This window comes from Microcaecilia unicolor, chromosome 4, assembly GCF_901765095.1.
Source record: "Microcaecilia unicolor chromosome 4, aMicUni1.1, whole genome shotgun sequence".
In the NCBI taxonomy this organism is placed as follows: Eukaryota; Metazoa; Chordata; class Amphibia; order Gymnophiona; family Siphonopidae; genus Microcaecilia; species Microcaecilia unicolor.
Genome location: NC_044034.1, coordinates 5,264,809 through 5,282,309, shown reverse-complemented (window position 1 = coordinate 5,282,309; position 17,501 = coordinate 5,264,809). Strand labels below are relative to the sequence as shown.

At 43.2% G+C, this 17,501-nt stretch overlaps 1 protein-coding gene across 1 annotated transcript; it reads right to left on the bottom strand.

Moving 5' to 3' along the window:
- Nucleotides 1-1,804: 1,804 nt before the first annotated feature.
- On the bottom strand, nucleotides 1,805-5,414 carry LOC115467810 (olfactory receptor 52D1-like). The gene is made up of 2 exons (XM_030199296.1): nucleotides 4,478-5,414; nucleotides 1,805-1,830 (listed from the first exon to the last, which is right to left on the bottom strand). The coding sequence occupies exons 1-2, from the start codon at nucleotides 5,403-5,405 to the stop codon at nucleotides 1,805-1,807; spliced, it is 954 nt and encodes a 317-aa protein (XP_030055156.1). The 5' UTR covers nucleotides 5,406-5,414.
- Nucleotides 5,415-17,501: the final 12,087 nt, after the last annotated feature.

Sequence of the window (17,501 nt, the reverse complement as noted above, 5' to 3'; positions counted from 1 at the left end):
TCCCCGTGTAAATTTCAGTTCCCCCAAAGTTCAAACCTCCTGGTTTCCAGTTTTAAAGTCTTTTCTCTTGAGTGATTGCAGGATGACAGTACACCTCCCTTTACACATCAACTTGACTCCTGTGACCACCCACTGCCTTCAAACCCCTGCAACCCTACACCAGAGTAAAATCACACTCTATATCCATCTGCTTTTCCAAACCTGGCAATCCTGTACTCTCTCCTTCTCCTTCCTCCAAACACTCCATTAACTCTGGCTCCTTCTTCCCAGCTTATCCATTAGCTTCCCCCTCTGCCTCCCAGGTGGAAGGCATCATGTATTGATTTTTGACCAAGAGAAATTGAGTCTTTCCATTACTGCTCCCCCTCCTGGTCATTGAGCGCCATAGCTGCTGCTTCCTTCAGTCTTTTCCTCCACCGCCCCAATGTGAAGTCCCTGACAGGTTTTTGAATTCACCTTCCTGCTTCCCTTTCCCACTACCTTCTGGGATGTGTAGTTTGGCCCCGCACCTGATCCTGCCTGGCTTGAATTCTCCCACCTTGTCACTATATATATATATATATATATATATATATATATATATATATATATATATATATATATATATATATATATATGTGTGTGTGTGTGTGTGTGTGTGTATATATATGTATATATATATATATATATATATATGTGTGTGTGTGTGTGTATATATATATATATATATATATATATATATATATATATATATATATATATATATATACAGGGCTTTTTTTGAGGGGGTACTTGGGGGTACTGAGTACCAGCACCTTTTCCATTGTCTGCTAAAATTGACCCATGGAACCCAAGTTTTAATGAAAGAGCTCAAGCTCTACACACTAATTCTGCCTTTTCATAGGTTCTGTGACTGGTTGCAGGGGACCTGGCTATTGTGGGGAGGGTCCCTGAAGGTTGACCTAGCATTTAAGTACTGGCACCTTCCCCAAATTTACACAGCAAAATTTTGGTGCAGTCCTCAGAGGCATGGGCAACTTAGGGGCCTTTTAAATAAGCCGTGTAAGTGTTTACATGCGCCCAATGTGCGCCAAAATGGAGTTACCGCATGGCTCTTGTGGTAATTTTATTTTTGGCGTGCGTCCAATGCGCATGTCCAAAAAATGATTTTTATTTTGGACGTGCATAATGGGTTTGGGCCAAGTGGCATTTGATGCACATAGTCCATTACCACCCGGTTAGCGGATAAGACTTTACTGCTAGATCAATGGCTGGCGGTAAGGTCTTAGACTCATTTTCATTTTGCCACATGTCCATTTTCAGCAAAAATTTAAAAGGCATTTTTTCCAGGTGCACTGAAAAGTGATTCTGTGTGCACCCAAAACACGCGTCTACACTACCGCAGGCCATTTTTCAATACACCTTTATAAAAGGGCCACTAAGGTTGTTATACCTTCTTGTATATTAAAAAGAATTGGTATAATTTAGGAAGTCCACTGCAGCACCCACTAAAACTGCTCCAGGGACCTGCATGGTGCTGTTGTTACAAGAAATTATTTATTTGGGGGAAAATAGCTCTAGAGCAACTCGCCACTGCTTATAATTTAAGAGCAGGTGCTGTATTTATATTGATTTCTCCACCAATCACCAAAGATGATAATTGCAATAAATTAAATAAATTAAGTATACTCAGAACACAAAGAGACCGTATTTTTAGCTTCAAAAAGATTGATTTAATATGCAATTGCACACGAGAGGTAGGTTTTAAGGGATCTTTACAGGTAATCTGTGCATAAAAATAGAACAAAGTAGCAGGTATGTTAACTTACAAGTCCTTGTTACAAGCATGCTGTGGTCCAGCTGATTGATGAGCACATGTTTCAGGACAGGAGGGCTTCTGCAGCTGAAGAGAATCTGAGTTGCTGGCAGTTGATGAGAATCTTGCTTGCAGTTGAAGAGAATCTGAGTCTTGGGGAAACAGCTTTTGCTTTTATATCTTGCAAGCTGCAGGAGGATATGCCATGTGGATCTTTGTCCTGATTTCCTGGTTTTCACACGACCCCTGAGCATTTGCAAAGCATTGTGGTATCTTGGTCTCATGTCTGCACACGACCCCTGAGTCCTGGTATGACATCACGAGACTTACAGTCTGGATTTTCTTTTGATGTCCTGTTCAGTCTCTGGGGCAGATACACATTACAAGTCCTTCCTTTCTGCACATGTCTGGAAGCTGATGGGAGGGGCAGGTATACCTTTGACAAGCAAATGTCCTGTTTATGCTTCTCCTGAGTTCTTTGTTTTATTCAGGTGTCCACCTTAGTCCATCTTTTGTTAGGTGGGAGGGCAGAGGAAGCTGTTTTGTGTTTGTTAAGTGTTTGTGATTCCCTGCTCTCAGAAGTTCCCAGAAAAAGGAATGGAGAGAGAGGGGCTTGAAATGAAACTATTCTCTCTGCTGCCGTGTCAAATATATATTTTTAAAAGATACACAAATATATTGGTGTATATATAATCCAGCAAATATGCTACATATTTCAGTAATAAACTGATACCATTACACTGTGATGGAGCTGGGTATGACATTTGAGGCTGGCATAGAAGCTGCTACAAAAATGTTTAAAAATTGTTTTGGGGGGTGGGAAGGGGTTGGTGACCACTAGAGGAGTAAGGGGAGGTGATCCCCGATTCCCTCCGGTGGTCATCTGGTCAGTTGGGGCACTTTTTTGAGGCTTGGTCCTAAAAATAAATGGACCAAGTGAAGGCGGCCAAGTGCTCGTCAGAGCCGGCCTTCTTTTTTCCATTATCGGCCGAAGCCGGCCATCTCGTAACCATGCCCCCATCCCGCCTTCCGTACCCTGTCGAAACGCCCCCTTGGACTTTGGCTGGCTCTGCGACGGAAAGCAGTTGAAGCCAGCCAAAATCGGCTTTTGATTATACCGATTTGGCCGGGTTTAGGAGATGGCCGGCCATCTCCCGATTTGTGTCAGAAGATGGCCGGCCTTCTCCTTCGAAAATAAGCAGGAAAGTCTCATGTGGTAACCGGATGGTAATGACCTGCGTGCATCAAATGCCACTTGGCAGACATCCAATACACGCATCAGAAAATAAACATTATTTTCCGGACACGTATATCAGACGTGCACCAAAAATGAAATTACTGCGAGAGCCATGCGGTTGCTGGGTATTAATTCCATTTTGGCACACATCGGGCATGCGTGGACACTTATGTGGCTTAGTAAAAGGGCCCCTTACTGCTTTAAATTGTCCACAAACGTCTTTTAAAACTTGCTGATGTTCGGAGGAAAAGACTTCAGAAGCGTATTAGCTTATTGACTTCAAACACAACCAGATTTTTCTCCTGTCGCTGAGTCGCTTCGTCACAAGTCTAAAAACCTGCCTATTGACACTTTATCATTTTTCTTTGTTTTTGTTTTTGTTTTTTTGTCTCTGTTGCAAAAGAAGGGATGAGACAGAAAGCTTCTTCCCACAGCTTTGCCAGTGTAGCCCCCTTGCTATTTCATTCGTAGTCTCCTCGTGCAAATCTAGTAAACGTAGTGTGGTATGAACCAGTTTTATTCATTTGTTGCATTTGTATCCCACATTTTCCCACCTATTTGCAGTCTCAATGTGGCTTACAATTTTCCGTCATGACTTATGCCATTTCAGAATACAGATACAATTGGTAACATATATATAGAACACGGATAATATAATGAACAGTCAGGTAAAAAAGGAAAAATATACAATTGGTATCACATATTGAACGTGGATTACATAATAAAATTAGACAATACGATATAGGAAGGAAATAATCCGATTATTAAATAAATGATGGTGAATTACGGTTCCAATTATGAATCATTATGGTATGTTACGTTAAAGAGATGTGTCTTCAGTGCCTTACGGAAGTTAATTGGGTTGTGAATTATTTTCAGGTCCAATGGTAAAGCATTCCACATTTGCAAACTCAAGTATGAAAAGCTGGATGCATGTATTAATCTATATTTGAGACCTTTACAGCTGGGGAAGTGAAGATTTAGGAATGTGCGTGCCGATCTTTTAGCATTCCTGGGTGGTAGGTCAAAAAGGTCTAGCACGTAGGTCGGGGCATCACCGTGAATTATTTTATGCACCAGAGTGCATATTTTGAAAGTTATACGTTCTTTCAGAGGAAGCCAGTGTAAATTTTCTCTTAGGGGCTTAGCACTTTACAGCAGAAGTAACATTTAACTTTTTTTCTTTTTCAGATTTTGAGGTAATTCTCTTACAGTACAAGCACACGAAGGACTTACCTGAGACAACCCCCCATTTTAATTTTGAGGCTCATCCAGATTTCAATCCCAGTTTCAAAGTTCCTTCTCACCAAAGTTTCTCAAAAATTCTCCAACGTTGACTTCTATTACTCTGCTAATTTGCTCTAGTTCTTCTAAAACCCCTGTCTGGCTTTTACCGAATGAACCAATGGTTCAGGGCTGATGGGTGAAGAGTTTCCTCTTTTAATGAAACATCCTGAGCACTCTCTTTCGAATTTGTTTTGTCTTAACCCCATAGATTATTGGATTTAACAAAGGTGGCACCAGAAGGTAGGAGTTGGCCAGAAAGATGTGGACGTGTGGAGGGATATTATGACCAAACCGATGTGTGAAGAATGAGAAGAAGGCAGGAATATAAAATATGAGGATGATGCAGATATGGGAGGCACATGTGCTGAATGCCTTGATGCGGGCATCTGAAGAGGGAAGTCGCAGGACAGCTTGGAGAATCAGGACATAGGACACAACAATCAACACAAAATCTAAACCCATTGCCAAAAGTGCTACAGTCAAGCCATATACAATATTGACTGTTATATCTGCACAGGCCAACCGTGCTACACCCATGTGTTCACAGTACGTGTGAGGAATAACGTTGGCCCTGCAGTATGGGAGCCTCTTCAGAAGATAGATGAAGGGGCTCACAATGCAAAGACTTCGCATCATTCCAACCAGTCCTAGCTTCGCTATCACTGGGTTGGTCAATATAGTTGAATATTTCAGTGGATTGCAAATTGCCACATAGCGGTCAAAGGCCATGGCCAGTAAAAGTGCTGATTCGAAAGAAAAGATGACATGGACAAAGAACATTTGGGTCAGACAACCACTGAAAGAAATTTCCCTGGCATTAAACCAAAATATACTCAGCATTTTGGGCAAGGTAGTGGAGCAGAGGACCAAGTCGGTGACCGCCAACATAGCCAGGAATACGTACATGGGAGCATGGAGGCTTTCTTCAATTATTATAATACGGAGCACAATCAGGTTTCCAGAGAGTGCCACCAGGTACATGGTGCAGAAGGGGATGGAAATCCAGGGATGCAGTGTTTCCAGTCCAGGAATGCCAATCAGGATGAAGGTCATGGGCTGGGAACCGGTATCATTGGACATCCACATGATCTGGTGAAGATGCTTTCAATCCCTGCACAGCAAGAGATATCATAGAGTCAGAACTCATGGCTTTAAAAAGCCATTCTATTTGCTTGATCTCACATTGGTCGTGTATTTTGGAGATATTATTGGGAATAGTGTCATCAACCAACGAGTTTGACAAGTGACGGCAGACAGAAAAATCAAGCATGACTATCTGGCCAATATTCAGCCCGCGAGAGGTAGGTTGGCTAAGTCCCGTGTTTGGTGCTAAGCCCTGGATGTTGAATGTCGGGCCAATTCTGGTGATCACTATTGAATATCCGGGATTTTTTGGCCACTATATACTTAACCAGCTAAGTTTATATTCAGCATTGACCAGTTAAGTTTATAGCAGTCAAAGATAGGCCCTGCTATTTACACAGTCTGATATGGCCACTTAACTTAGCCAGCGAGAAGCTGAATATCCGTGGCTTGCTGGCTATAGTTAACCACTATGTGCTGACCGTGAATATTCAGCGGGAGATAGCCGACTATCCCCTGGTGAATATTTGTGGGTAGCCAGTTAAGTGCTATTTAACTGGCCAGGAGCCATTCCTGGCCAGTTAAATTGCACCCAATATCTGCCAGAATATTCTCTACCTACTTTGCCTCTATCACCTCCTGTGGGAGATTGTCCTTCTGAAGGTGTACAAAACCCCAACCTTGGCTGACTTCTAATGTCCGCTACCTACGTTCCTGTACCCGTTCCGCCGAATGCCTTTGGTGGAAATCTCGGGCCCTTGCTGATTTCTTACACTTTAAGTTCATGTTGACCTCCTTCCAATCTGCTCTTTTACACGCCAAATAGGATTATTATATCCAACTGACTAACTCTCTTGGCTCTAACCCTCGACTTCTCTTCACCACATTGAACTCTCTCCTCAAAGTCCCTCCTCCCCAACTCCCCCTTCATTATCTCCTCAGACCCTTGCTGAATTCTTTCACGACAAGGTTCAAAAGATAAGCCTTGAATTCTCTACCTCGCCGCCTCTCCCTCTGCTAGTCCATTCCCCTCTCTCTCCTTCCCCTCATTCCTTTTCCTCTTCCTGAAGTTACTATTAAGGAAACTGCACTTCTCCCTTCTTCCTCAAAATCTACCACCTGTTACTCTGATCCCATTCCCACCCACCTTCTTAATGCCATCTCTCCTGCTCTTATTCCTTTTATCTGTCACATTCTCAACCTCTCACTTTTCACTGCGACTTTCCCTGCAGCTTTTAAACATGCTGTGGTCACACCTCTCCTTAAGAAGCCTTCACTAGACCCTACTTCTCCCTCTAATTACCGACCTATCTCCCTCCTCCCTTTTTTCTCCAAATTACTTGAGCGTGTTGTTCACCACCGCTGCCTTGATTTTCTTTCCTCACATGCTATTCTTGACCCACTGCAATCTGGTTTTCGCCCTCTCCACTCAACCGAAACTGCGCTTACTAAAGTCTCCAATGACCTATTCCTGGCTAAATCCAGAGGTCTCTATTCCATCCTCATTCTACTTGATCTTTCCACTGCTTTTGATACTGTCGATCACAGCATACTCCTCGATACCCTGTCCTCACTTGGATTCCAGGGCTCTGTCCTTTCCTGGTTCTCTTCCTACCTCTCTCTCCGCACGTTCAGTGTTCACTCTGGTGGATCCTCTTCTACTTCCATCCCTCTGCCTGTCGGTGTACCTCAGGGTTCTGTTCTTGGTCCCCTCCTCTTTTCTATCTACACTTCTTCCCTTGGTTCATTAATCTCATCCCATGGCTTTTGCTACCATCTCTATGCTGATAACTCCCAAATCTACCTTTCTACCCCTAATATCTCACCTTGCGTCCAAACTAAAGTTTCAGCGTGCTTGTCTGACATTGCTGTCTGGATGTCTCAATGCCACCTGAAATTAAACATGACCAAAACCGAGCTTCTCATTTTCCCCCCCAAACCCACCTCCCCACTCCCCCCGTTTTCTGTTTCTGTTGATGGTTCTCTCATTCTCCCTGTCTGTTCAGCTCGAAACCTTGGGGTCATCTTTGACTCCTCTCTCTCCTTCTCTGCTCATATCCAGCAGATCGCTAAGACCTGTCGTTTCTTTCTTTACAACATCCGTAAAATCCGCCCTTTCTTTCCGAGCACTCTACCAGAACCCTCATCCACACCCTTGTCACTTCTCGTTTAGACTATTGCAATCTGTTTCTTGCTGGCCTCCCACTGAGTCACCTTTCCCCCCTCCAGTCAGTTCAAAACTCTGCTGCCTGTCTCGTCTTCCACCAGGGTCACTTTACTCAGATTACCCCTCTCCTCAAGACCCTTCACTGGCTCCCTATCCGTTTTCGCATCCTGTTCAAACTTCTTCTACTAACCTATAAATGTATTCACTCTGCTGCTTCCCAGTATCTCTCCACACTCGTCCTTCCCTACATCCCTTCCCGTGCTCTCCGTTCCATGGATAAATCCTTCTTATCTGTTCCCTTCTCCACTACTGCCAACTCCAGGCTTCGCTCCTTCTGTCTTGCTGCGCCCTACACCTGGAATAGACTTCCTGAGCCCCTACGTCTTACCTCATCCTTGACCATCTTTAAATTTAGTTTAAAAGCCCACCTCTTTGATATTGCTTTTGACTTGTAACCACTTGCCTCCACCTACCCTCCTCTCCTCTTTCCTCTACAAATTAATTGCTTTGCTTGCTTAATTTTTGTCTATTAGATTGTAAGCTTTTTGAGCAGGGACTGTCTTTCTTCTATGTTTGTGCAGCACTGCGTACGCTTTGTAGCGCTATATAAATGCTAAATAGTAGTAGTAGTAGTGAACCCAGCAACATTTCTCTAAAGAAGTACATTTTTATGTTGAAGTTTAACCTTTTCTTAAACTCTGTTACTAGGTTTACATAAGTACATAAGTATTGCCATACTGGGAAAGACCAAAGGTCCATCGAACCCAGCATCCTGTTTCCAACAGTGGCCAATCCAGGTCACAGATACCCGGCAAGATCCCAAAAGGTTTGTTTTCATTGCATCACTCTTTCCATAAAGAAACAATTATCCCCCAAAGTTCAGCACATGGAGATCAGCTGTTTTTAAGCCTCTGACAGCCGTGGGTTGAATTAAGCCCAGATACTAAATACTATGCCATGTCCTGGGACCAGCATTAAATCTCTGGGTTTGAGCAAGTATCAGCCAATATTTAGGCTGGTGTCCAATTAGTTCAGTGGATAAGTTAGGATAACGTTTTGGTCATCCCAACTTCATGGATTTCCTTAAACAGTTAGCTACGAACCAGGCTTCTTCAAAATACTCTTGCCAAGCGTATATGTCACATGAGAAAATTTGATTGCGCAAACCTCTGTGCTAATATCCTTCCATTGGCTTCCTGTGAAGGCCGGCATTTACTTCAAACTAGCATGTATGATTTTTAGAATATTCGATGGTTCCTTCCCAGATTATTATTTTTTAAAACTGATATCTTTTCCCCTAGACCACGGACTTACAAGATTCAGAGATCCTTATTGATTCATTCTTCCATCCTTTTTCGAGGAGAGACTTGCCGACCTGAACATGTATACCTTGGAGGAAAGGAGAAACAGGGGTGACATGATGATAGAGACATTCAAATATTTGAAAGGGATTAATCTGAAAACAAACCTTTTCTGGAGATGGGAAGGTGGTAGAACTAGAGGACGTGAATTGAGGTTGAAAGGGGGCAGACTCAGGAGTAATGTCAGGAAGTGTATTTTCTCGGAGAGGGTGGTGCATATGTGGAATGCCCTCCTGCGGGAGGTGGTGGAGATGAAAATAGTAATGGAATTCAGACATGCGTGGGATAAACACAAAGGAATCCTGTTTAGAAGGAATGGTTCCATGGAATCTTAGTGGAAATTAGGTGGAGATGCCGGTAATCGGGAAGCGAAACTGGTGCTAGGCAGACTTCTACGGTCTACGCCCTGATCGTGACTGAATAGATAGGGATGGGCTGGAGTGTAAATTTTAAGGGGCTTCGATGTTAGCTTCAGAACTTAGTACAAGAACAGTACTAGGCAGACTTCTACGGTCTGTGCCCTGAGAAAGGCAAGGACAAATCAAACTCGGGTATAAAGTATCACATACCATGTAAAATGAATTTATCTTGTTGGGCAGACTGGATGGACCGTAAGGTCTATATCTGCCGTCATCTACTATGCTACTCTTTGGGGTTCTACATGGAATGTTGCTACTAACTGGGATTCAGTAATCTTGTAACTCTTTAGGATTCCAGAATCTTCAGAACGTAGTACAAAAACAGTGCTGGGCAGACTTCTACGGTCTGTGCCCTGAGAAAGGCAAGGACAAATCAAACTCAGGTATAAAGTATCACAAACCATGTAAACTGAGTTTAATCTGTTGGGCAGACTGGATGGACCGTAAGGTCTTTATCTGCCTTCATTTACTATGTTACTATATGTTACTATGTTACTCTTTGGGGTTCTATATGGAATGTTGCTACTAATTGGGATTCCGGAATCTTGTAACTCTTTAGGATTCCAGAATCTTCAGAACTTTTAGTACAAGAACAGTGCTGGGCAGACTTCTATGGTCTACGCCCTGAGAAAGGCAAGGACAAATCAAACTCGGGTATAAAGTATCACATACCATGTAAAATGAGTTTATCTTGTTGGGCAGACTGGATGGACCGTTCAGGTCTTTATCTGCCGTCATTTACTATATTACTCTTTGGGGTTCTACATGGAATGTTGCTACTAATTGGGATTCCGGAATCTTGTAACTCTTTAGGATTCCAGAATCTTCAGAACTTTTAGTACAAGAGACTTCTATGGTCTGTGCCCTGAGAATGGCAAGGACAAATCAAACTCGGGTATAAAGTATCACATACCATGTAAAATGAGTTTATCTTGTTGGGCAGACTGGATGGACCATACAGGTCTTTATCTGCCATCATTTACTATGTCCTAAGACAGGCGTTCTTTTCCTTTATACTAATCTGCAATTTCTGTAAACCTCTTCAATCTCTATTGAACAGAGGCAGTATATCAAGCCTTTAATAGACAAAAACATGTAAATTGTGGTATACCAGATTAATAAATCCAATCCAATACTGATAAGGTGAGAACAAAATCTAAATAAACAAACACAAGATGGTACAAATAACTTATAAGATTAGAAAGTCCCTGAATCCATGGGTTTATGATGTAGGTCTGAGCATGACATGGTTACACAACTTGATGGCAGCTGCACAGTGACACGGGAGTCAAGTTTAAACACTCATATTTCAGTGCCAGAAGAGGCTTGTTCAGCACCAGAAATACATGAATGCAAATCTACACACACTCTGAAACATTTTAGCTACTGACACAGAAGCAATGATTGGCTCAGCCAAAAACATACCTCATTTCTGGACTCCAGTGCTTTTATCTAACGCTGCACACCTATGTACCCTGGTCTCCAGGAATCCGGCCGGCTCTTTTTAATATCTTTGTGAGTGATATTGTACAAGAACTGTCTTTGTAATAGGGTGGACACCCCGGAGGGTGTGGATAGCATGAAGAAGGATCTAGTGAAGCTTGAAGAATGGTTCAATAATTGACAACTAAGATTTAATGCTAAAAAAAATGCAGGGTCATTGCATTGTACAAGTTTAATAGCTGTAGATATTTCTCTCACATTCCACTCCTCAGAACCACAGAATGTGTGTGGCACTTATGGGGCTGAAGATTTACAATAATCAGACATTTATACTGCGCTGGAAACCCCAGAAGACAGTAAAATGAAGTGGGTGGGCTGATGGATTTCTTCTGACCTGAAGCACTTTTACACCTCCGTCCTTAACACTACAGGAAACCATAATTAGAGCAGTCAGACATCAAGGGAGAAGCAAATTAGAACCACCAATCTCTCAACTCCTGAGCTGAACTCAAAAACAATGAGTCTGGTTGAGCGATCCAATTCACAGCTGGTTCTGATCCTACTTGCGCTGACTCAAATCAAAACTGTCATGGCTTAAACTGAGACCAAATTGTCTTCTTTCTGTCTCCGGTCCGCTTTAGCTAGAGACTGGGCAGAGAAGGGGGGTTTAGCGGAAGACTGGCCAGAAAGGATTGGAGGGGGAGACCCCTATGAGTTGCTGCGATGTCTACAAAGTCTTCCCCTACTGAAAAATAAGGAGCCAGATACTATAGCTCGTAGGGGGTGTTGCTTGCTGTCCGCATACAGGAAGCAAGTCCAGAAAAAGGAAAAACTTGTTAAGGATTTGTTAGAAAAAGAAAAGACTTTAGCAGCTGCTTTGGCACAAATCATTATGGGCCCCTTTTACTAAGCGGCAGTAAAAAGTGGCCTGGGGTAGTTTAGGCGCATGTGTCGGGCACGCGCTAGGCCAGTTTTTACCGCATCTACAAAAAAGGGATTTTTTTTTTAATGGGACGGGAAAAGGGCCTGCGGCAGTGGCCTAGGAAGGGCGGGGTGGTGGGGCGGTCTGCCCCGGGTGCACGCTGCTGGAGGGTGCAGAGAGCAGCCACGCGCCTATCGGCTCCGCTGGTTCCCTGCTCCCTCTGCCCCGGAACAGGTTACTTCCTCACGAGCTCATTAGCTCCCACACACCCACTTCTAACCTCAATTGGCTCCTCATATACCCACTTATGACCCTTATCCACCCACCCCTAACCCTGAGTGGCTCTTTATATACCCACTTCTAACTCTCATTGGATCCCCAGACACCCACTTCTAACCCTCATTGCCTGGTTCTTCAGTCACTCAATTATTCTATCATGAGGTCTGCTATTGGTTAATGTCCACTGCCTACCTCATAGATTTGACTCATCCCATTAGACAATCAGGTTTTTATTGTTCCCTATTGGATTGAGTCTACAGGGAGAGGACTGAACAGGAAAAACCAGGGCTGGCATTTATTGTTGAAACCTGGCTTCAATGTCAGGGCAATTTCAATTAATACCGTGTGCCCCCATGGTTATAAACTTTATTTCTAAGGTGTGGCTGGATTATAACAATGTAATTATATTAAGATATTTAAATCTTGTTAGCGGTTGCTTTACATTTAATTGTTTTAAATTGGAAAAATAATGTACATCTCAATTATAATGAATGGTGGAGTAACGTGTGTGTGATTAGGAAATATGAAACTATACTAGCCCATAGGCACCGTTGTGTTCAATCTGTCTTGAAGACCTGGGCTCGTTTGGATTCATTTTGTCAGACTCCTAATAGCACTACCTGATAATTGTATAATTGCTGATTTGCTATGGGTATTGTCATGGTATGTTGTTCTGCCTTTTTATTTTTGTTATTAACTTTGCCATGGATTATTGTTACTGTTTCTTTTTGGTTGTTTTGTGTTATACTTGTAAAACCTTAATAAAAAAAAAAAAAAAAAAAAGATATTTAAATCTGCATTTAGAAAAACTTGAGGTTACTAGGGTTAAATTGGATTATGATTTTTTAGCTTCATTGAATTTGAAATGCTTAAACCCTAATCTCTAACTGGAAGATGTTCTTAAATAAATAAAAACTTTATTGAAGGTTTGAAGACTCGACACAACGTCGTGTTTCGGCCGTCAGGAGTCTGCTGTGCAGAGTGCTGTAGAGCAATGTTGATGGAAATCCTCTGAAGATTTTACAGCAGTCTCTTGTACGGAGAATTGCTAGATAGTAAAAAAAGTCCGTCAGAAGCGCTGCACGCACTATTAATAATACAGTTGTGTCGAGTCTTCAAACCTTCAATAAAGTTTTTATTTATTTAAGAACATCTTCCAGTTTCTGGTATCCTTGGTCGTACTCCCACTTTTTACACATTACTGTTTCTACCGTGGGGTGCTCGAGTTTTCCGCTCACTGGCGGATCTTCTCTCACTTAAACCCTAATCTCTCACATTCTAAAGGTCATCAACTTGACCTTTTTGCTTCCAGAGCAACGCTATAGTAATGGGTGATTTCAATTACCCCAATATTGACTGGATAAATGCTACATTAGAGAGTGTCAGGAAGATAAAATTTCTAGATGTAATGAACGACTGCTTCTTGGAGCAACTGGTCCAGGAACCGACAAAAGGGGGAGCCATTTTGGATCTGGTCCTTGGTGATGTGGAGGACATAGCGCAAGAGGTGGTGGTGTTGGGTCCCCTGGGGAACAGTGATCATAACATGATCAAGTATGAGTTACTATCTGGGATGAAGCCGTGAAGGAAATCTACTGTAGCTGCATTTCATTTTCAAAAGAACGGCTATAATAAAATGAAAAAAAATGGTTAAAAAGAAACTAAAAGGATTGGCTGCTAAGGTTAGGACACTAACAGGCTTAATTTCAAAAGAGAAGGATGCCCATCTTTCGACACAAATATTTTTTCCAGCCTCTATGCCAGCCTATTTAATTCAATATAGAATTGCTGAGTTCTGATGACTAATAGAGTTTAGCATTGTGGTGTAATTTATTTAGATTTTGCTCACACCTTTTTCAGTAGTAGCTCAAGGTGAGTTGCATTCAGGTACTCTGGATATTTCTCTGTCCCAGGAGGGCTCACAATCTAAGTTTGTACCTGAGGCAATGGAGGGTTAAGTGACTTGGCCAAGATCACTAGGAGCAGCAGTGGGATTTGAACCAGCAAGACCGGTGCTCTAACCACTAGGCCACTCCTCCACTATAGCAATGTTCCATGTAGAATCTCAAATAGTAGCAACAGAATCTCAAATGATTTATTTAGATTTTGCTCACACCTTTTTCAGTAGTAGCTCAAGGTGAGTTGCATTCAGGTACTCTGGATATTTCTCTGTCCCAGGAGGGCTCACAATCTAAGTTTGTACCTGAGGCAATGGAGGGTTAAGTGACTCACCCAAGATCACAAGGAGCAGCAGTGGGATTTGAACCGGTCATCTCTGGATTGCCAAACCAGTGCTCTAACCACTAGGCCACTCCTCCACTATAGCAGCATTCCATGTAGAATCTCAAATAGGGAAATGGAACTTGATATACTGCCTTTCTGAGGTTTTTGCAACTACATTCAAAGTGGTTTACATATATTCAGGTACTTATTTTGTACCTGAGGCAATGGAGGGTTAAGTGACTTGCCCAAGGTCACAAGGAGCAGCAGTGGGATTTGAACTGGCCACTTCTGGATTGCAAGACCAGTGCTCTAACCACTAGGCCACTCCTCCACTAGGAGCATTCTGTGTAGAATCTCAAATAGTAGCAACATTCCATGTAGACCAACATTCCATGTAGAATCTCAAATATTTATTAATTTAGATTTTGCTCACACATTTTTTACTAGTAGCTCAAGGTGAGTTACATTCAGGTACTCTGGATATTCTCTGTCCCAGGAGGGCTCACAATCTAAGTCTGTACCTGAGGCAATGGAGGATTAAGTGACTCACCCAAGATCACAAGGAGCAGCAGTGGGATTTGAACCAGCCACTGCTGGATTACAAGACTGGCGTGCTACCCACTAGACCACTTCTCCAGCATAGCTTAGGGAAGGGCAGAATCTTAAACAACACACTGGGAAGCTCTGTGAGGCACAACAGTTCAGAAGTACCACTAGGCCACTCCTCCACTAGCAACATTCTGTGTAGAATCTCAAATATTTATTTATTTAGATTTTGCTCACACTTTTTCAGTAGTAGCTCAAGGTGAGTTACATTCAGGTACTCTGGATATTTCTCTGTCCCAGGGGGGCTCACAATCTACACTTGTACCTGAGGCAATGGAGGGTTAAGTGACTTGCCCAAGATCACAAGGAGCAGCAGTGGGATTTGAACTGGCCACTTCTGGATTGCAAGACCAGTGCTCTAACCACTAGGCCACTCCTCCACTCCAAAGAATCTTCTTACTCTTTGGGGTCCTACATGGAATATTGCTACACTTAGAAATTCTGAATGGAATCTTGTTATTCTTTAGAATTCTAGAATCTTTACTTATTTATTTAGATTTTGCTCACAGCTTTTTCAGTAGTAGCTCAAGGTGAGTTACATTCAGGTACTCTGGATATTTCTCTGTCCCAGGAGGGCTCATAATCTAAGTTTGCACCTGAGGGTTAAGTGACTTGCCCAAGATCACAAGGAGCAATGGTGGGATTTCAACCGGCCACCTCTGGATTGCAAGACCGGTGCTCTAACCACTAGGCCACTCCTTGCATTCCATGTAGAATCTCAAATAGTAGCAACATTCCATATATTTATTAATTTATATTTTGCTCACACCTTTTTCAGTAGCAGCTCAAGGTGAGTTACATTCAGGTACTCTGGATATTTCTCTGTCCCAGGAGGGCTCACAATCTAAGTTTGTACCTGAGGCAACGGAGGGTTAAGTGACTTGCCCAAGATCACAAGGCGCAATATTTAAGCACGATATTCCAGTTATAGATCATGGGACTGTACTGAGCACTGCTGGTGGGGTGCAATTTTGAAGGCTTAGATCATGCAGTTCCAGTGCTGGTAATGTTTAATATAAAGAATAACCATAATTTATTTTATTAGTTCATTGTAAGCCGCTTTGGGGCTGCACATCTGTGGCAAAAGGCGGGGTATAAATGATCTGAAATAAATAAATAAATAATCTACAGATGATGAAGTGTGGAGACATTTTTTTCTTCTGTGGATTACTAAAAAACAAACAAGGCCATTTGGTGCCCAGCACAAGTAAGCACCCCCCCCCCCCCCTTCCTCACCTCTTCTGGCCAGGTAATTGAAAGACAATGAGTCATGCAATTCACTGTTTTGGATGGGTGTGTTCAAAGAGGACATTTGGAGACTACTTGGATGCAGCAGGTTTTCATCTGTTGAGAACTAATTACTGTTTGAAGAGAGCAAGAAAATGGACACGGAGGAAGAGAGACTCAGACAGGATTCTTGTAGCCTAAACACAAGGGAAGGAAAAGACATATTGCCAGGGTGGGGACCCTTTGAAGTAAGATAAAGGGAAAGGGAAATGGGACTTGATATACCTACTACTACTATTTAGCATTTCTATAGCACTACAAGGCATACGCAGCGCTGCACAAACATAGAGGTTTTTGTAACTACATTCAAGCGGTTTACATATATTCAGGTACTTATTTTGTACCAGGGGCAATGGAGGGTTAAGTGACTTACCCAGAGTCACAAGGAGCTGCAGTGGGAGTCGAACTCAGTTCCCCAGGATCAAAGTCCACTGCACTAACCACTAGGCTACTCCTCCACTCATTCCACCAATAAGAGCCAACCTCATCAGTGATGTCACAATGGCTTGATTGCCCAATACTTGGCTCACTTCTGATATTGTGATGTCATAAGGGAAAGGGGAAAAGGGAAATGGGACTTGATATACTGCCTTTCTGAGGTTTTTGCAACTACATTCAAAGCGGTTTACATATATTCAGGTACTTATTTTGTACCAGGGGCAATGGAGGAAGTGACTTGCCCAGAGTCACAAGCAGGGCCGCCGAGAGACTGGGCTGGGCCCGGGGCAAGGCCGCCTCCAGGGCCCCGCCCCTGCCGCCCCCCCCCCCCCGAGGTCGCCACCGCTCCCCCCTGAGATTGCTGCAGCCACTGCTTCCCCCTCCACTCCCCCCAGAGGTCGCTGCCGCTCCCTCCCTCCTTCCGCCACCGAGCCAGGCCCCCCTGCACTGAAATTGCAGTCTCACCTCCATGAAAGCAGCACTGTAGGCAACAGAACGCCTCCCTTTGGCCCTCCTTCCCGCCTTGTGTTTCGCCCTCGCGGAAGTTACATCAGATGAGGGTGGGACACAGGGAGGGAAGGAGGGCCGAGGGGAGGCGTTCTGCTGCTTTCACGGAGGTGAGACTGCGATTTCAATGTAGGGGGCAGACGGTTGACGACAGAGGGTGGGTGGGACTGCGCCGGGCCTCCCCCCCCCTTGGAGGCCCGGGGAAGTTTGTCCCCCCCCCCCCCTAGGCGGCTATGGTCACAAGGAGCTGCAGTGGGAATCATCAAACTCAGTTCCTCAGGATCAAAATCTGCTGTACTAACCGCTAGGCTACTCCTCCGCTCAATTTTTTTTTACTGAGGATGTGTGTAATTAACAAAAGGGCTGAAAGGTACCTTTTAAGAAAATGTAATATTTTTTAAAGTACCTTTTGGCAATTGTGACAAAGAAATGATATATCCTAGAAGA